General features: G+C 38.5%; 2 protein-coding genes and 2 long non-coding RNA genes across 6 annotated transcripts; 2 read left to right on the top strand and 2 right to left on the bottom strand.

Annotated features, from left to right (window-relative positions):
- Nucleotides 1–1040: 1040 nt before the first annotated feature.
- LOC111468841 (transcription factor MYB61-like) lies at nt 1041–2878 on the bottom strand. The gene is made up of 3 exons (XM_023113966.1): nt 2572–2878; nt 2360–2489; nt 1041–2286 (listed from the first exon to the last, which is right to left on the bottom strand). Exons 1-3 carry the CDS (start codon nt 2702–2704, stop codon nt 1440–1442), a joined length of 1110 nt encoding a protein of 369 aa, XP_022969734.1. The 5' UTR covers nt 2705–2878; the 3' UTR covers nt 1041–1439.
- A 3250-nt stretch (nt 2879–6128) lies between these two features.
- On the bottom strand, nt 6129–8079 carry LOC111469250. 2 transcript variants are annotated; one of them, XR_002714840.1, is made up of 3 exons: nt 8007–8079; nt 7755–7841; nt 6129–6726 (listed from the first exon to the last, which is right to left on the bottom strand). It is a non-coding gene; the product is annotated as an uncharacterized LOC111469250 (long non-coding RNA). The 2 variants fall into 2 exon arrangements; XR_002714839.1 differs by lacking the exon at nt 8007–8079 and having other exon boundaries at nt 7755–7999.
- A 180-nt stretch (nt 8080–8259) lies between these two features.
- On the top strand, nt 8260–14789 carry LOC111468270 (titin-like). Of its 2 annotated transcripts, none has more exons than XM_023113447.1 (2): nt 8260–8629; nt 9166–14789. In XM_023113447.1, the coding sequence occupies exons 1-2, from the start codon at nt 8582–8584 to the stop codon at nt 14446–14448; spliced, it is 5331 nt and encodes a 1776-aa protein (XP_022969215.1). In that variant the 5' UTR covers nt 8260–8581; the 3' UTR covers nt 14449–14789. The 2 variants fall into 2 exon arrangements, with proteins under 2 accessions (XP_022969215.1, XP_022969207.1); XM_023113439.1 differs by having other exon boundaries at nt 9124–14789.
- Nucleotides 14790–18373: 3584 nt separating this feature from the next.
- LOC111469261 lies at nt 18374–20135 on the top strand. Its single transcript, XR_002714842.1, has 3 exons — nt 18374–18384; nt 18769–18848; nt 20048–20135. It is a non-coding gene; the product is annotated as an uncharacterized LOC111469261 (long non-coding RNA).
- The last annotated feature ends 141 nt before the right edge of the window (nt 20136–20276 follow it).

The following is a 20276-nucleotide window of genomic DNA, read 5'->3' as shown; positions in this document are numbered from 1 at the left end:
CAGATCTAATAAGAACTATACTAGTTCAGGTAAAAATTCCTATTAATTAAAGAAGGGCATCGTGAGTAGAGGATATATGTTGTTTAAGAATAGAGAACGGCTGGTTTCTTTTAGTCATTTCTCTTTCCTATTGTGACAACTCTTGTTCTCCATCTTTTTAGCCTTCTCGGGCACCTTAACCCTAGAACATTGCTTCCTCAAAATTCCCTCTCCTTATGATAGTAAAAATCATGTCATCAACATGCCGAACATGGCTATGCGATCTTCTAATTCATCGAATTAAAGAAAGGGAGAAGCAAAGAAGAAGAGATGGAGAGGTGTGTGTGTGTGGGCTTGTAATATTGACAAAGGCAAATGCAAAAGCAACGCCGACCTTGGCTTCCTACTACCAATAATGTAGTGCACATGCATCCAATATAAAATTCACTTCCCCATTATATATATTCCAAGACCCTCTTCTTTTTTGTTCTTCCTCTATCCTTTTCTTCTTCTTTTTTTTTTATCTCTCTTAATTGTGCCTTCACATGCCTCCTCTCCTTCTCTTCTTCAATCCCTTTATCTATATTTTATCTCAAAGCAACGTCAGCATCTTTTATCGTCTCAGAGCTACGGGATTTGTCATGACTTTTTACTATCGTCTGTTCGTTACTGAAGTTTTTACTTCTGTTTCAGTTTATAACGATGGAAGCTTACTTTGATTCATTAATCCGTGCCCTCGATTGTTTCAGAGTAAAGGATCATAATCCGAGAAAAAGTTCCTTTTTTTAGGGTACCCCAGAATAAGATCCAGCGGAGAAACTTGCATGGTCTTTTGTGGAGATAGAAGAGCCGTCGAGTCAAACTCAAGAACGATATTATCGTTACTACATACGTATTGGCACCGTAGAGTTGGAGACGGAGTGATGTGGAGTCATCATCTTCCCATTCCCTTCCAAATGGCAAACACATGGAATGATGATTCGGAAGGAACAAACAAAAACAAAAAGAATGTATAAATAAGTTAGAGACGTTGCTTTTATGAATAAAGAGTAGATTGTACGTAGCAATCAAAGAAAAAAGTGGCAACTCTTTCATTCAAATTCCCTTGTCTTCTCTTTCTGACATTTGTTGTATTGTGTATATTATACCTGCAAGTTCATACTCAAACACACAATTTTGGCTGTCCTGTAATTTTACACAACAAACTGAAAGACAAGACAGCGACCAAAACATTAACAATCTCGAAAAACCCACTACAAATCTCTCACATTTATTTCATCATATCCTTTTCCTCATCTTTATTCACCTTCCTTTTCATTCTTCTTTATGAAAAATCCTGTCTTTCACTACAACCACTGCACACAATCTAGTAATAGCTATGAAAACAGAGCATCGGCTAAGAAAAAAACAAGGAAAAACTGATTTACTTGTATGTTGGTTTGGAAAATAATTGGATTGAATTAAAGGGTATGTCCGAAAGAAACAGTAAGAGTATGGAGGTGTTTGTTATATACAGCATCCGAGGAAGCTTGTTGCCTCTGTGTCTGACTCTGCCACCCGCTCTCTGTTATGAACTCTGTTTCCGCCGCCGTACTTAAATTCTCTACATACATTGATTCATTTTGAGATTGAGATTCTTGATTTTGCTCTCCAGTTGTGTTCCCCATCATGAATGGATTCTCCATAATCTCTGACCATTTCTTGTCTTCTCTTATTGCTGTCGGATGCAGTTTTTCTGTTTTTTCGCACTCCGGCAGTCCCCATGGGAAGTTCCCTCCGTCAAAGAAGCTGTTTCCGCCACTTGCAGTGGCGGCGGCGGCGGCGGCGAAATCGGTTCCTTCCCAGGTGGGTTTTAATGGAATTGGCGGCGGAGGGAGTAAGTGGGAAGTTTGATTGAAACAGAGAGAATTGGGATTTGGGTTTGGGATTTCAGAGACGTAATTGAGATTGTGAAAAGACAGAAACTCGACCAATTCAGAAGCTCTGTGGCTGCCGGCGGTGGTGGTTTGGAATCGGAAAAACTCTTGAGTTGGGGAGTAGATTTGAGAACTGGAATTGGATGAAGTGACAATCGGCAGCGGCGTTTCAATGGCTTCATCGGAGCTGTTGTCGTTGCTTCTATGAGAAGTGGATGTCGGGGGGAGCTGCTTCTCACTGTCATTGTCAGCATCACCTGACACAGAGACAGGCTTATGCGTGTTGGGGTCAATCCCTTTCTGTCTCAATTTCTTCTTAATGCACGAATTCCACAAGTTCTTGATTTCGTTATCTGTTCTTCCGGGTAGCTGAGCAGCAATCTGCGACCATCTGATCCAAAAACAAAAACCCATTTCGAATCCAAATCCAAAAAGGGGAAATGAATCGAAGAACAAGAAAGCACCTGTTTCCAAGGACTGCGTGAAGCTCAATGATCAAATCCTCTTCGTGCTGGGAGAAAGGACCCCTTTTTAAATCAGGCCTGAGATAGTTAATCCATCGAAGCCGGCAGCTCTTCCCACAGCGTTGTAGGCCTAGAAGAAACAAGAAAGATGAACAAAAGGGCACATTGTGCGGGCGGTGCAGTAGTAGTAATAGTAGAAACAGAGCACATACCAGCAAGCTTAGGAACAGAGCTCCAGCAGCCATGGCCATGGTTGGTTATGTAATTAAGAAGCTTTTCATCTTCATCAGGAGACCAAAGCCCTTTCCTCAGCTTCTGTTTATAGCAGCAAGAGTGCCTTCCCATGAGAAGAAAAGGAAGAACTGTCAGCAACAGAAACAGAGGAAAGCAGAGGAAAGCAGAGGAGGAAACAGAGAGATGATAAGGAAGGGAGAAGAAGGGGAGGGTTAAGAAAGGGGAGTGGTGGGGAGTCTGAATTGAAGAGGAGAAGGACAGAGGTCACCTTCAATGGGAGGGAGGGAGGGCCTGGTTTTAAGATTGAGCCGCCGGAGGAGCTTCCACGTCAGCAGGGAGGGACCTAGAATGGACGGTCAGGATTGATAGGAGAGTTGCTTTCATGAGCATTAAACAAATTGAGTTGTGTATATGTCTCATCGCTATTTACATTCCTCTTCCTCTCTATATTATTTTCCATGCACCGACGCCCTCTCTTTCACTCTCTTCTTAATAATAAATCTTTTTAATTAATTAATTCTAACTTAATAATTTCACTCAACTTTTCAAACCTCTCGTTATTGATCACGTAGGATACAATGGAAAGTGTTAGAGGTGTAAACGAGTTGGGTTAAGTTGAAAAATCTCTTGAAATTTCGGGTTGATTGGACTGGTGACTGAAACAATAGGAATAGAGTTCACACCCTATCTCAACTAAACCTTCTGTTTTTGTGTTGGATAGGGTTGTTTTTTTTTTAACTATTTAAAAAGAATTCAAATAGAACAGGGTAGGGTTGTAACCCTAGATTGGTTGAGTTGACTCAAAATGTCAGCTCGTAAACCGAACTGAATTTTTCGATTTTCCAAGAATTCAACCCAACCCAAATAGAACAAAGTCTGATCCAACCCAATTCAACTCAACTTTTAAAGTATAGGTTAGGTAGTAGTCTAAATTGGTCGGATTATCGGATCATATGAATACTCTTAAGAAGTGTAAAGATTAAATTTATGGAATTAACAACAAAAACCGAATAGAAGGATTTATTAGAACACTTGAAAGTACAGAAACTAAAACGACATCACTCAAAACAAAGTACAGATTATCGAGATATTTGCAACCAGATTTTCTCGTTTCGTAAGATGGAAGGCGTGAAGTAGATTTGGATTGGATTGTTAAGAAAGCAAGGGAAGAAAACGAAGGTAGGTGAGTATTGAAATGAGAAGAGATATGAAAACCCAAATGAAGAAGGCTACCTAGATTCTTCTTCCCAAACCCCAAATCAAAGAAAACTCTTACAAACATGAAAGGCAATGTGTAGGGTTAGTAAATATAGCACTCAAAACTCATATTAGTTCTTATTTTGGTCTTACTTTATCCATTTGGTGTTCTAAACTCATTTGCTCATTTCCAATTCTTCACTAAACTTCCTAAATGTTTTTTCAATCACAAGAACCCTAATCAACCAATATAGCAAAACAAGTAACCCCACTTTCCTCATCATCCAACATAATATATTAACACACTTTTTCCTCCTTATTCCATTTCTCGATTGTCATAACATCACAAACTTTCCCTCGGTTATTGTCGATACCCGTTTCCATGCTTTGTTCATTTATTACAATTACATCAACTAAATCGACCGTGAATCAGCTCTCCCTCTCGTAACTGTTAAAATACATCTTTAACGACCGGGTTTAGTCAATGATTGGAAGAAAAATAAAGAAATATGGGGAATGGGATGTCTGATATTTATATTATAGAATACAAAAAGAATTGGATAATTAAGTTTCAAATAAGAATGGAGCAAAAGATGCTTTCAATGTCTTCCTTTTAGAACAGCCAAAAATAAATGAGCTGTTCTCTTTCCCAAGTCAACCCATTTCTTTCCCCTCCATGTTCACTCCATATCCTTCAATCTCCAATGTATATATTTATATAAATGTCGGGTTAGAATTATTTGAAGCGTTGGAATAATGTAGACGATTAGAACACGTTGAATGTATAAGAGAAAAGTTTTTTAAAAAAAGTATCGTTCGTTTACATGAAAATATCTCGAGAAAGTTGATTCCTTTTCTTGGTCTCATTCTTGCACGTGTTGGCTCGAGTATTAATTTCGAAGCTCGAACGGGTCTCGATTAGGTGAAAAGGTGAGGGGGTTTGATATTAATAGGCAGACAAGGGTTTGGGAGTGAATTGGGCAATAAAAGAATGAATTGAGTATAGGGTTTAGGTAATACACAAACTATGCTGAGCTGTGGATGATTCCTTATATACATATTTTCTATTTCAATCATCATAAACCCTTTATTTTTATTATCAAGATGTGAGTAATTAATTTTAGTGATTTCCAATTTAGAATCGCTTTTTGTTTGATGCTATTCCTAACCCTTTTTTTAATAGCTTTCTCGGGAGATTCGAATCATGCATTAACCAATTAAACTATGCTTTGATTGACCTTGATCTCGAGTAATGGCTGTGTTCTTTGAATAGAATTCGAGAGAACTCCTGAGCGCTTGAAGAGTCGAAAAGGTGAGTAATACCTGTGTTCTTAGAATAGGACTCGAGAGAGTTCCTACATGCCTGAAGAGTCGAAAAGGTGAGTAATATCTATATTCTTAGAATAGGACTTGAGAGAGCTCCCGATCAAGTGAGAGTGAGCACGAACAAAGGAGGAGACAAGGAAAAGCAAGACTAAGAGAGGAATTTGAAATTTAGAGAGAGAAAAAGGAGGAGAGAGAGAGATAATCCAAATCCCTTGAAAATTTGTGAGACATCTCTTTGCATTATCCTCCTAACCAATCTTTTCCTAACCTAATTCTCATACAGACAACTAATTAACAACAGAAACCAATAGCATTTTTTTTTAATTTTTATTTATTTTCTTAATATATATATATATATATATATATATAATATGTTGAATATATTAACCATAAATAATAACTGAAAAATTTATGAATTATTTCAATAAATGATAAAAGTATTAATTTTATATTCAAGTTTTTTTTTTTTTTTAAATTTTTAATTGGAATATTTTTGTAGTTGTTTTGAATATTAGTTTTTATTGAGTTTGGATATTTTGATATGAGTTGGTGAGCCATTTTGGATGACTGTTCAATACCTATGTTTCATATTTTTTTTAATTTTATTTTGAATGTTTTTTTTTTGGTAATTTATTAGTAACTTTAATTATAAACTATATATATTTGATAATAATAGTTAGAGATAAGAGATAAATATTTTAAGGAAGATAAAAAAACAGCATGGAAATCAAAATTATATATTTATATTTATTTATTTATAGAGAGAAAATGATAATGAAGACGGCGAATAAATCTAAAGACAAACCATTTTTTTCTTTGTAGTTAGCATTAATTAATATTTGCAAGGAAAAAAAAGTAAAGCAGAAAACATGATATAGATTGTTGTATAATATGTCAAACTCACTACCATTGAAATGATTTTAAAACGACATCTCTTGGCTCGTTGCTTGGATCGTTGCTTTCATTGAGATTGACAGATAATGCATATATTTGAACACAAATTTGAGTTTCATTTCATATTTCTTTTTTCATCGATATGAGCTTATAAAAAATTAAACAAACAAAATAATCTATGTGCACATCGTTCCGTTCCGTTCTCTTCTCACTTGATTTTACACAACCGGTATACTTTTCAAAATCACATATAAACATTTAGATTCATTAGTAGCATCGTCAAATTTGTGGAAAGAGATTGGTTGCATGGAGAAGTTTGTTTAGTATGGGAGGAGTAGGAAGAAATTGTTGTGGGAAACACTTCACATTGCTTTGCCCAGACAGCTCAATCTCAAAGGATCCACAATCCTTGCCCTTTGAAATGACCTTTTATGTATTTGTCCAACTCCTATGCCACGTGGATTTTCCTTGCGCTTTTCGTTAATTCACAATAAACATTAATATTTACGATCAAACAAAGCTTCAAAGCTTCAAATTTAAGATTTATCGAAAGAATAAGGAGGCAATAGTGATGAAAAAGCTGAACACCGAAAATGGAAATGAAATTTGCATGAATTATTGAAGCTTAATAGGCAATGAGAATATGTGATTTAAAGGATAAACAAACCGAGTAGTTTCGTGTGAGCTTTTGCTACTCTTCCAGAATCTACAAAAACCTGAAAAAACAAGTGTTGTGGAAAGAAGAGTGACTTTAATAAGAAGGCAAACATAATAAGAAGTCCTAAAAAAAGGCATTAAAAGCAATCAATAATGAAAAAGGAAGATGGTTGAATTAGCTTCCTTTTATGCCCATCTTTGAATAATTACATAATTTCTGCTGCTTTTGATTTCCAATCAACACTTTCTTTTTCTTTTTTGGTTCAGAGTTTATGCTCCAAAGCCACTACGTGAGAGATTCTATTCACAACAAAATCCAAGTCTTCACTAACTTTGTGTCTTACAACAGATGGATATTGATTAAGCTTGTCTAATCATATTCACAACACAAAGAACACACACACACACACACTTGTATTTACCAATGGAATGGCCCAATTACATGTCTCACCCCCCATCACTTCACCCTTTAACTTTATTATCATAGAAGCTTATTTTTTTATCCCAAGATCAAATAAGAAAATTGAGTAGTTATTAATTTGAAAGCAAGACATTTAGTAGTTAAAGTTTAAGAAATCGGAATATTTAGTAGTTATTGATTTGAAAGTTTAGGAGATTGATTATACAATCTCCCATATAAATACTCATGAGATCTATGTTATTTAACCAAAAGAAAAAAAAACAATTAATAAAGCATAAGTGCTTAAAGTTCCTCTATTCAAAAACTCAATTAATAAAGCATAAATGCTTAAGGTTCTTCTATTCAAAAACTCTCTCCCCACAAGTTGTTCTTTGGCTTCAGTTATAATATAAGTTTCGACATATTTCGATGATGGGTAATTTCCAACCAAGCAGTTGGTTATCACTTAATCTCCTCTACATTTGGGTCTTCCAAACCAGCTAACCAGCTAAGCTATCATGCCCAAAACAACATAAACAACTCTGATCTCATCTAATCTCATGTGCTCTGCTCATTTTAAGTTTTTTAGTTGGAATAAATTATAAGAGAGAGAGAGAGAGAGAGGGGCAAAGGCCTTTTTGTTGATTGAAAAACAGGCCAGGCCCAACAAAACTAGACAATATGTACCTGGTGGGAGTGGGCTTCAAAGCTTGCAGGTCATGGCTGAGGGTCCTGCACTGCTTTTATCTTTCTGCACCTCCATAAAGCTATGATCTGCTGGAGAAGATGATAATTGAGTTTGAAAGTTCCTTAAAACAGATCAAGTTTCTTAAATCATACAAAAAAGATTTATCATTTCCCTTTTTCCTGCTAAGAATCAGAGACAAGCATACAGCAGCAAATGGAAAGTACAAAAAAAAAAAAGTGTGCTATGAATACCTTAATGACCAATGTCCAAGTCTCATATGATGTTAAATGCAATATTTAAGAGGAAAAAATATCAAATGCCGAATGGCTCCAACCTGATCTTATTGAATGGCATCCCAGACGTAACATGCACTTGTGAATATGACATAGAAGACCAAAACAATACACAAGGCATGGGACCCAGTTGCTTTTGCTGTTTGTCACTTAGCCAATGCTCTAATTATCATAGCTTTTTATCTCTCCACCCTCTTTGATCTCCTTTTTCATTTAGATCAAAAACTAAAAGGAATCATCATCATCATCATACTCCTCATCCTCATCAATCATTCCATCCTGGATCATGTGAGAAAAGTCTGTCACTGACAGACTGTGTTTTTTTTTTTTTTTTTTCTTTTCCCTTTTCCTTTTCTGAACTTTTTTTTCCTCAAGTGGGGTGGTTCTTTCAAGAAGTTTTCTAGTGGATTAATTAAGGTTTTCTGCGTTGTTGCCAACTGCACCATTCCTTTCCTTAATTTCTTCATCTTTTTTTTCATTTCAATTTCTTAACTACTGGGAACTGCCACTTTGGTCCTCAATTCACAATCATTATGGCCACCCAAACTCTTGATTCCCATCAAACTTCTACATCCGATGAGGTGAGTTTTTCCTCTTATTTTGCTGCATCTTTTCTTACTACTCCCTTTTGTGGAGATCGTTGTTTGTTCTCTTGTTTTTTAGGATTTTTGATCAACACCCACTTGTTTTTTTTTCAGTTTAATCTTTAAACACCCCTCCGTTTGATGTTTTGTTAATCTGCATGTAATATTGACTGCATGCAGTATATATATTCCCTAAAACTGAATATTACATGTAGAACCCACACATGTATTTGTTAATCAAGAACCAATTGTTCTGCTACCAGGTTATCTTATCTATAGTTTAGTTTATTAGTTATTTTGAGTCCTTCACTGAATTCCCTAATTTTCATCTAATTTATGGATGGGATCTTTATTCACACCTTGATAGATTAGAGCTGAGTTGTAAGAGCATGTTATTCTGTCACAGGGTAGATTGAATCCGTCAATTCCTTGCCTTTCAGTAATATTTTCTGTGTTTTTTAAATTTCTAGTTAATTTTTCTTGTACCGTAGAAAATGGTGAAGTTAAGTAGTGAAACAGTACAAATGGAACAGATAAATGTCTCTTCACCACAAGAAACTGTAGAAGACGACAAAGAGAAAGGCAAAGCTGACAACGTACATATTCCAGATAGTACTTTGTCCACAACAGAAGAAAAAAAAGTGGATATTCAGGTTGAGCCTCCTGTTATTGAGGTGAAAAAAAGAGATGAAGATCCTGTTGCTGGTCTATCAATTCAAGACACTGTGAAGGTGGAAAAAGAATCACCTTTTGTAGCAGAGGTAGTGACCTCTGTTGCTGAGGAGAGCCCATCATCTGAACCGGTTGGAGGAGAAGCAACAGAGCTGCCAGTAATTGCTTTCTTGGAGAGGAGTATAAAGGAGTTTGATGCAGCTGACAATCTTAAGAGCCCATCAGAAGAGCAGTCAACTGCACAAAAAGTAGAAGAGCAACCATTAGAGGCTGTGGGCCTTCCAAAGTTAGAGGATGAATCATCAAACGATACGGTTGACAGTCAAGGAAAAGAGAAACCAGGTGCCGCTGTACAGTCTGCAACAGAAGCCGCAGAAAAAGTTAAAACTTTAACTGCGCCTGTTGAAGTAGAAGAGAAGAAGCCACAGATTATTGATAATCCAGAATTATCAGTTGTTGTAGACTCAGGTAAGGGCCCAGCAGAGGCAAATGAGGAACTGGCGACAGAATGCGTCAGTGTAGAGAAAGAACCAGACAATGAACCAGAAGCTGGTATTCCAGAAGAATCCGTTGAACCAGCAAAGAAAGAAGCTCAGCCGATAGAGGTTGTTCCAGCGGAAGAATCAATAGAGGTGGTTGCAAAAGAAATTGTTGAAACAGTTGAACCTCCAGCAGAAGAGAAGCAGCCAGCCGAAGTTCATCCAATCAAAGGATTGGAAGAAGTGAAAGCAAAAGAAGTTCACAAGGAAAAGGAGCAGGCATCTGAAGTTGAACCAGTGCAAGAATCAAGAGAGGTGATTGAAACAAAGATTAGTGAATCTGTAGAAGTTCCCCAGGAAAGTGAATTGCTAGTTGAAGTTCATCAAGCAAAAGAACTAGTAGCGAAAGAAAAAGAGACAAATGAATCCATCGAACCTCTCAAGAATGGGGAGCAGCCGGTTGAAGTTATTTCCCAGAAAGAATCAGTTGAAGTTATGGTAAAAGAGGTTAGCGTATTATTTGAACCTCACAAGAACAAGGAGCAGGCAGATGAAAGCTTTCCAGTGACAGAATCTGGAGAAGAGAACAAAAAAGAAGCCAATGATTCCACATTGGGTTCTGAAGAAGCTGAGAAACAAGAAAAGGAGATCATTGAAGTGAAGGATGGTACAGGAGAGTTATCTGAAATAACCAAACAAGTTCTTGACACTCGTGCCGAGGCTGAAACCGTGAAAGATGAGAAGCCGTTAGCATCTGGAGATGACCATGGCCCATCAATTGAAGGGAAAATCCAGGAAGAGGGAAGTGATAAACAAGATTCAGTAGGTCAGGTGGCTGAATCTAGTCCTATCGAAGACTCTGTTAAGGGCCCAGAAAAAGAGCAACCAGCTACAGAGTTTGAAAGCGTGGAGAAAGAGTCAAAGGAGGAACCAGAGACAACTAGTCTTCCAGAAAAATCTGTAGAACCACCAAAGAAAGAAGCGCAGCCAATTGAGGCTGTTTCAGTGAAAAAACCAGAAGAGGTGGTTGCAAAAGAAGTTATTGAAACCCTTGAACCTCCAATGCAAAAGGAGCAGCCAGCAGTGATAGCAAAAGAGGGAATTGATGCAGTAGCAAAAGAAGTTACTGAAACAATTGAACCTCCAAAGAAAGAAGCGCAGCCAATTGAGGATGTTTCAGTGACAAAACCAGAAGAGGTGGTTGCAAAAGAAGTTATTGAAATCATTGAACCTCTGATCGGAAAGGAGCAGCCAGCAGTGATAGCAAATGAGAGAATTGATCTGGTAGCAGAAGAAGTTACTGAAACAATTGAACCTCCAACAGAAAAGGAGCAACCAGTAGTGATAGCAAAAGAGATAAGTGAGGTGATCCCAAAGCAAGTTACTGAAACAGTTACAACAGGGAAGGTGCTACCAGTAGTGGCAGCAAAAGAGATAAGTGAGGTAGTTGCAGAAGAAGTTATTGAAACAATTGAACCTTCAACAGAAAATGAGCAACCAGTAGTGATAGCAAAAGAGATGAGCGAGGTGGTTGCAGAAAAAGTTACTGAGACAGATGAAACGGTTGAACCTCCAATAGAGAAGGACCAACCCGTGGTGATAGCAAAAGAGATGATTGAGGTTGTTGCAGAAAAAGTTAGTGAAACAGTTGAACCTTCAACAGAAACGGAGCAACCCATGGTCATAACAAAAGAGATAAGTGAGGTGGTCGCAAAAGAAGTTACTGAAATGGTTGAACCTCCAACAGAAAAGGAGCTATCAGTAGTGGTAGCAAAAGAGGTAAATGATGTGGTTGCAGAACAAGTTACTGAAACAGTTGAAACGATTGAACCACCAACAGAAAAGGAGCAACAAGTAGTGGCAGCAAAAGAGATGGGCAAGGTGGTCGCAAAAGAAGTTACTGAAACGGTTGAATCTCCAACAGAAAAGGAGCTATCAGTAGTGGTAGGAAAAGAGATAAATGATGTGGTTGCAGAACAAGTTACTGAAACAGTTGAAACGATTCAACCCCCAACAGAAAAGGAGCAACAAGTAGTGGCAGCAAAAGAGATGGGCGAGGTGGTCGCAAAAGAAGTTACTGAAACAGTTGAATCTCCAACAGAAAAGGTGCTACCAGTAGTGATAGCAAAAGAGATAAGCGAGGTGGTTGCTGAACAAGTTACTGAAACGGTTGAACCTCTAACAGAAAATGAGCATCCGGTAGTGATAGCAAAAGAGACAAGTGAATCCATTGAGCCTCTCAACAATAAGGAGCAATCAGATGACGTTATTTCCCAGAAAGAATTAGTAGAAGTTATAGCACCAGAGGTTAGTGCATCCTTTGACCCTCCTAAGAACAACGAGCAGGCAGATGAAGGTTTTCCAATGACAGAATCTGGTAAGAGACTAAAAGAGGAGCCTCCAGCTAAAGAGTGTGTCAGCGTAGACAATGAACCAAGGGAGGAACCAGAGACAAGTCTTGTTCCAGACTTATTCGTTGAACCTCTCAAAAAAGAAGAGGAGACTAATGAGGTTCTTACAGAAGAAGAAGAAGTAGAAATTATCACAAAAGAAATTATTGAAACAATTGAACCTCCAACAGAAAAGGAGCAGCCCGTTGAAGTTGACCGCCAAAAAGAATCAGGAGAAGTGACAGAAAGAGAAATTACTGAACCCACAGAACTCGTTCATCCAGCTCATGAATCGAGGGAAGTGACTGCAGAGAAGATTAGTGAAACTGTTGAACTTTCCAAGGAAAATGAGTTGTTAACCGAAGTTCATCCAGTGAAAGACTTGGAAGTCGTACCAAAAGGCACTAATGAATCCATTGAACCTCCCAACAACAAGGAGCAGCCAGATCCAGTTCTTTCCCAGAAAGAATCATCAGAAGGTATAGCAAAAGAGACTAGTGCATCCTTTGAACCTCTAAAGAACAAGGAGCAGGTAGAGGAAGATTTTCCAGTTACAGAATCTGGAGAAGTGAAGGGAAAAGAGACCAGTGATTCCACAGGTTCTGAAGAAGTTGTGAAACAAGAACCCGAAGCAATTAAAGTACAGGAAAATGTGAGAGAATTACCTGAGCTGACCATTCAAGAAACTGACGTGGAGGTTGAAAATATAAAAGATGAGAAGACATTGGCTTCTGAAGATGACATTAACCCACCCATTGAGGAAGGAAAACCCCAAGAAGAAGAGGCGCAATATGCAGTGGAAAGTGATGAACAAGTTTCAGTTAGTCAGGTGGCTAAATCTAACCTCATAGAAGATTCTGATAAGGGCTTAGAAAAGGAACAACAAGCTAAAGAATTTGTCAGTATAGACAAAGAGCTGAGGAAGAAACCAGAGACAACTTGTGTTCCAGAATTGGCTGCTGAACCTTCCAAGAAAGAAGAGACGGTTGAAGTTCTTTTAGCAGAACAGGTAGAGGTGATTGAAAAAGAAATAACTGAAGTAGTTGAACTTCCGACAGAAAAGGAGCAGCCCATTGGAGTTCATCCACTAGTGGTGGAAAAAGAGATTACTGAGCCCACAAACCTTCCTAAGACAAAGGAACATGCAACTGAAGTACAGCCAGCGCAAGAATCAATGGAAGTCATAGAAGAAAACATTAGTGAATCTGTAGAACTTCCGAAGGAAAGTGAGTTGCTCATTGAAGTTCAACCCGAGAAAGAACTAGAAGTCGTGGCGGAAAAAGACACTAGTGAATCCATTGAACCTTCCAAAAACCAAAAGCAACCAAATGAAGTTCCACCTGAGAAAGAATCAGAAGTTATAGCAAAAAAGATTAGTGAGGCCGTACCTCCCAGCAACACAAAGCTTCCAGATGAAGGTTCTCCTGTGACTGAATCTGAGGAGGTGAGAGCAAAAGAGACAGGTTCGGAAGCAGTTGAAAAACGAGAACTTGAAGTTACAGAAGTCAAGGACGGTAAAGAAGAATCACCTGAAATAACCAATCAAGTTCTGAATGATTATGTGGAGGTTGAAACTGAGGCAATTAAGAAGAGTGAAAGTGAGAAATGTGAGAAGTTATTAGCTCTTGGGAATGACAGTAAGCCATCTTTGGGAGTAGAACAAATCCACAAAGAAGAGGAGCAACGCACAGGGGAAAGAGACAGACAAGATTCACTTCGCCAAGGGGCTCAACCTAGTGCAGAAATAACTGCAGGGGACTTTCCTCCTCAGGATGTGAAAAAAGATGAAAAAAAGGAATCGATCAATATCGATGAGGTTAAAAAGGTGGGAGAGGAAATACAGAAATTAACTCTGCCAAGGGAAGAGGTGGCTCCAAGAGATTTTGAAACTGATGCTGTGGTAGTAGAAAAGTCAATTGATGACCAAAAGGCTGGTGAGGTAGCTGACCTGATTGCGGAAACCAAGATAGAGGAGAGTATTAAAGATGAGAAACCAGCAGAGGTTGAAACTGGCATAGCTCATGTAAATGAAACGCCTAAAGAACCCCAGGAACCTGAGTTGGAAGTAAAAGATAAAGAAGCTGTGAAAACAGGAGAAGTTGCAAAAGTGAATGACAAGAAAGAAGTTCCATCAAAGCATAGTCATAAGCATTCACACAATCTTTTATCGAAAGTAAAACAGTCACTGGTGAAGGCAAAGAAAGCAATCATTGGTAAGTCACCCAGCTCAAAAACCCTTTCCTCTGAAGCAAGGGATGACGTTAAAGTTAAGTGATGGTGTGGAACTAATAAACACTGAATAGTTCACATGAATGCCGATTACCCTTATTGTTTGGACACGCAGCATATTCAGCGTTGCGGTGTCAGTATTATTTGATTTCTCTTGGTTTGTTTCCTATTCAGAAAAGAGTGTGTATAGAAGAAGGTTTCCTTTAATGCTATACTTGATACTGTACGAATATATTGGTTCTTCTTTGTATTTATTATTTGTTGGTGTTTTTTTTATAGTAATTATAAGAAGATGTGGTTGTGAGGATTTTTTGGGATAGTTTTCATAGTTGTAATGTAAACTCTAATATTGTACCGTGATGTGTATATTGTCAGCATTTTTGTGGATTTTGTAAGGAGGCTTCATTTGTCTTTCCGTGGAGTTACAGTTATGATTAAAGGGTTTTGTCAAATCGAAGGCAATGTCAATATTGTGAAAATTTACGTATGGGTAATGGCATACTTGCCTGGAAAGCAAGGGATGCATCTGTCTATTGACATTCGACATCAACATATACCGTAAAGGAAGAAATGTTCTTGCCTTATTTCCACATCAGGCTGCTCAATTTAGTACGACTACAAGGGAACTTCATTTTACAGACAACAAAAGCAATGGCCTTTGGCACAACATGAAAAAGGCAAGATACCGTGCAATTCAGGATTTAAGAAATGTGAAAGATATAACTAAAGTTGCTAACCTCATATGCAACATAATAAAGATCAAGCAACTCTGCCTCTGGTTTGATAGGCATCACTTCTATAAACCTCTTAGCTCTATTCATCTGCTCAGCACGGCCAAGCAAGTCAACTATGCACGCATAATGTTCATATCCAGGGTTACTACCATGCACTTCAACCATTGAATTAAAGTAGAAGAATCCTTCTTCACCCGACCTGTGTGGCTACAAGCAGAGAGAACAGAAATAAAAGTAATGTAGTCAGGTGTAATCTCCTCTCTCAACATTTCTTTCAACAATTCAACAACCTGGTTAGTATGGCCGTGCTGTTGACAAGTTGCAATTATGGCTGTCCAACAAAACACATTATCGTCCTTAGTTTCTTCAAATCTCCAAAAAAAAACATCTGCCAAGCTGCTGCATTTTGCATACATTGTGCCCAAAGAACTTGTAACACACAACATGTTCAAAAACCCAGATTGTATGATCAGATAATGGATAAGCGTTCCCTGATATAATGGCAAGATTTTCTTAAGAATGAAGCGCAGAAGAGTATGATGCATCATCAGGTATTAAACCTTTCCTCCTCATCATCCAAAAACTATTGTAGGCACCTTTATAATTGTCGCTATAAACTCATTCCATGATCATTATATTCCTAGCAACAACATCTCTAAACGCCAATATTTGAGAACAACTTCACATCATCATAAAACAAGCCACATTTACCATACATGTCAAACAGCGAGTTATTAACATGAACCAAATTCTCGACACCAAGCTTCAGAGAAACCCATGAACTTGTTTCCCAAACTCCAAGTTACCAACATGGTGATAAGCACTAAAGCACTGGAAAAGCTTACCTTAAAGCACTGGAAAAGCTTACCTCATCAAGAACAGTTAGAGAAAATGGCCCGATCATAAACTTTGTTCTGCAAGAACCCCACAATCATAGAGTTCAAAGACACAAGGTTTCCCACAGGCATTTCCTCAAACACCTTCTCAGCAGTGCACATATCACAACATTTCGCATACATATCGACCAATGCACTGGCAACAAAAACTTCAGCATGGAATCCATGTTTCCAAATTAGAAAATGCATCTGATCTCCATGAACACAAGCCATAGAATCAGCAAGCAAATAAAACAGCAGAGACGCCTCATATGGCTAAAGAAACTCAAAGCCTGAAAGGGTCTTTTAGAACAGACAAATTGGGTAACAAAAGAAGTTCAAGAGACGAGATTCCCACAGTCATCTGAGGCAGAGGAGAATAGCAATAAGGTCTGGCCGGCAGAGCCACATTTGGGGTACAAATTTGAGGAGGTTGTTGAAGAGAAAGACGGTGGTGATGAGTTGGGCATGGATTCAAGTGGCCTGTTCAGGGAACCGGGGCCTCCGGGCAAAGGATGTTCAGAGTGGTGGGAAACAATTATATATATTTTCATAATTGTTTTTTAATTATTTGTTCCGCCCACTTTTAAAAATAAAATTTAAAATATTTTGAATATAATTTTTCAAAAGAAATAGGGTATATTTGAGAATAAATGAATTAATGTTTTACATTTTAATATTTTACTTATATTAGAAATAAAAATTTAAATAAATGAACAAACAACTCAAACCAATTCCGACCAATATTTTATTTTATAGTGTGAATGCAAGAAATATTTGAAAATACATCAATACAAAAATCATTTATTTTAAAAGAAGAGAATTACAATACGATGAATCAAATTGTTGATCAGTTTTTACAATGAAAGTTTGTGAAATTAAAAGACTAGACTGAGGCCCCGGGACATGTTTTCCTCTGTGACCATCCACATCTCTCAAACACACCTTCTCTCGACCCAGGACATGTAGAAAGGATGAGTAAAAAAGTCATACTCATTAAGTCACCTACTTGTAGGCTCTCATCGCTTTCTAGGTTTAACAAATTCTCACGGACTTCTCATTAGCTCTAGTACGTCGGTTCTAGTCTTATCCCCTTGGGCTATTCTGGTTATCCATCCTTTCATTTTAAACCCTGAGTTTCCATGCCGATTATGAATGACTGGCAACCCTCTGCGAGGCGCTACCTCATGCATGGCTCTATGAAACTTTATGGTGTCTTACTTAGGGGTGAGATAATGTCTCCTAGGTCCATAAAGTCACCCTCATTGGGGAGCACGACCCCTCCCTTATCCTATTCAGCTAATGGTCTGTACGATGTGGGTCTCTCATTTCCCATGCGAAAATGGCTAGGTTCAGTCGAGTTTTGAGCAGAAATTCATGTTCCCCCACGAAACTGTTGACACTGTTCACACATCTAGCAGCCTAAGGACAACTTTTAAGGTAGTTTGTATAAGTCATGGTGTTCTGTTAGACTCAGTTAGGTCTAAATTAGGTAACTAGTCAACCTAACCACAAATCCCTATCTTAACATGATACTGGTTCATTAGAATTAACTAGGTGCGCACACAATAGTTATCTAGAATCATCGTGCATAATCCATGCAAAATAAACATACAAGCTCAACGGGATAATAACATCCATCAATCACTTGGAACACAAATTCTCATTCTCCGTAACTTGAGTTTCAAAAAGTCTTCTTGTAACAAGTGTCGAATGACTCCCATCCTTCTAGTTCCTCCTCATTCCCCTAGACTTCTTCTTCAACTAGCTCATCTTGGTCACTTTCTTCACCATTTGTGACAACTTGTCCATTCTTGATTATCATAACTCTCTTGTTAGGACAATCACAACCTTCTTGTATTTGCAGCGCCTGAGTTTAAAAAAAAAAAATTCAAGGTCACAATAGGGGCAAACTAGTCATTTTTTCCCTATTATTACTTGAGGGGTCTGATTTGATTGGGTCATAATCTGAAAAGAGAGAGAAGAAGGGAGAGAAAGAGGAGAAAGAAGAGAAAGAAGAGAAAGAAGAGAAAGAAGAGGAAGAAGAGGGAAAGAAGATTAGGGTTTTTGAGGTAGGAGGAGGAGATCGGATTAGAACCAATGCTGGAGATCCGAGTCCCCAATCTAAACCACCATCAGTCCGAGGCAAGGTGCTCTCATGAATCGCACCTTCCTATTTCGTTAAAACGTCCAAGAGTTTCAGGTTAGTCCACGAGTGTCTAGATCGAGAAGTCATCAAGATTTTTGTGTGTTAGCGACATTTTGTGTTGATTCTTGGACTCTTACCCTCAACAGCGTTATCTGGTTAAGATCTGAAGTGAAGGCGGCCAAGACTAGCGTTCGAATCGAAGTTTCAAGAAAACGTGACTTTCGGTAAGAACTTGTGTTTTCTCTGAATTCGAACTCAAATATTAAGATCTGTGATTATCAAAAAAATATAAGAAAATTATTTCAAAGGAGTAGAATATGAGATCTACAAAGTTTGTGAAGAAAATTTGTTGAATCGAATTACGGCTTGGACGATATAAAAATCGGAAGAAAATAGATCGAAACATGAAAGAGTACATTGTCTGTAAATCGCCTGACCCAGCGCCTCTGACCCGCGACTATTCGAGAAGCCGCACTTGGGCACGCGTGCGTAGAAACCCTCCAGGGCGCGTGTGACGTGCGTGAGTCACTGTTTTTCTTTCTGCTCGGTCTCCGTTTGCTTGTTTTCCGTCCCGATTTTGATACTGACCCTATTATTATGTGAATTAGGATCTGTCAAGAAAATTTTAGAATTTTTGGAATCCTTTCCGTCAAGAAAACTCGAACTCGGGAAGGCACGCTACAACCAAGTAAGTAGCCATTTGGATTCCCACTAGCAGTACTTGTAGGAACCGCTAGGAACAAGCATGCATGCTACCACCCATAAACTTAGCTAGCCGGACCTATCATATTAGTATGGAAACTACGAAAATGAAATGATTAAGGAAAGCTAGATATGAAATCTTTATTAAATTTGTTTTGATTGAGATTCTGATAATGTATGTATGCATGAAGAGGTTGGGAAACTTGTGAAATCTGCGCTCTGGGTGAAGATGGACGTTATATTCCCGTTGAGCATGTTTGTTAATATTGCATGAACTATTGCGTGTGAACTCCTATGCATGATGATTGCTTGTGTTATCTTTTTTGTTGAATAGGAAGGAATTATGAGTGTAGATTAGGGTGCTTCTGACTAAGTAGGCTAGACGAGATCCTAGATTGGGAGACCTCTAGAACATCGTGCATATAGACCCGCAAAATGATTACTGGCATATCCAGAGCCTAGAATTCCAAACCCGTTAGGTTTGTGAGACCAAGCACGAGAATCCTAGAGATGCATGAATCCAAGTTTAAGCCACCAAGTTCCACCCTAGCAAGGATAGTAGAACACCACGGTAACTGAAGGTAGCCCTCTAGAGTTGAGTAGTGTGGGTAGTGCCATCAGAACCTCCACTTCCCTCTCTACTCTGATACCGTACCATCGAGATAGAGCTTCAGTACGAAGATCGTTGAGCTTGACAGATCCGAATAGGGAAGTGTGACAAGTGCCCAGACCTAGTGGTGATAGCTAAGGGGTCTTATGAACAGGACTCCTGGGCCGTAGAAACCCGTCCCTGAGCGGGGGACGTGGAGCCACGTAGGATGACTTAGTAGTTGACCGGCACACAGGGGGTCGCACCCTGAATTTAGTGGATGTATGGTCCCGTGAGAGGGTTTTCAGCTAACCTCTACGGATGATGTTCAGAGATTCACGTATTCAGATCCAACCATACGATCCCCTCAGATTTACTTATGAGATCGCGCCTCACCTCAAGGCACTGACCATTTCACTGCATAAGATAGGCAAGCCTCCTAAGATACAAAAAAAGAGAGTTGTAGCTTAGATCACTCTCCTTAGAGACCCGAGAAAGACCGTGGATACCTATCAAGATAAGGATGCGAAAAGAGCCTGCAAGTAGGCTACTTACTGAGTATTTTTATACTCATTCCTTTCTACTCTTTTTTTAAGGTGAGTGATGCCATGGTTCGAGGCGGGAATGCGTGCTGAATCTTAATGCCACAGAGGAGTGTCCCGGGGCGTCTAGGAGTCTGTGCATATTTTTTTAGATCTTTCATGCATTATTTTGTAAACCATTTACATACCTTTCATATAACTCATATGCTACTTGAAGGCCTTGTTTTAGATTTCAAACTTTCTACATAATTGCTAAGTTTTTTTTTTTTTTTTTTTTTTTTTT

This window comes from Cucurbita maxima, unplaced genomic scaffold (assembly GCF_002738345.1).
Source record: "Cucurbita maxima cultivar Rimu unplaced genomic scaffold, Cmax_1.0 Cma_Scf00002, whole genome shotgun sequence".
Lineage (NCBI taxonomy): Eukaryota > Viridiplantae > Streptophyta > Magnoliopsida > Cucurbitales > Cucurbitaceae > Cucurbita > Cucurbita maxima.
The sequence above is the reverse complement of the archived record's forward strand: the minus strand, read 5'-3'. Positions and strand labels throughout refer to the sequence as shown.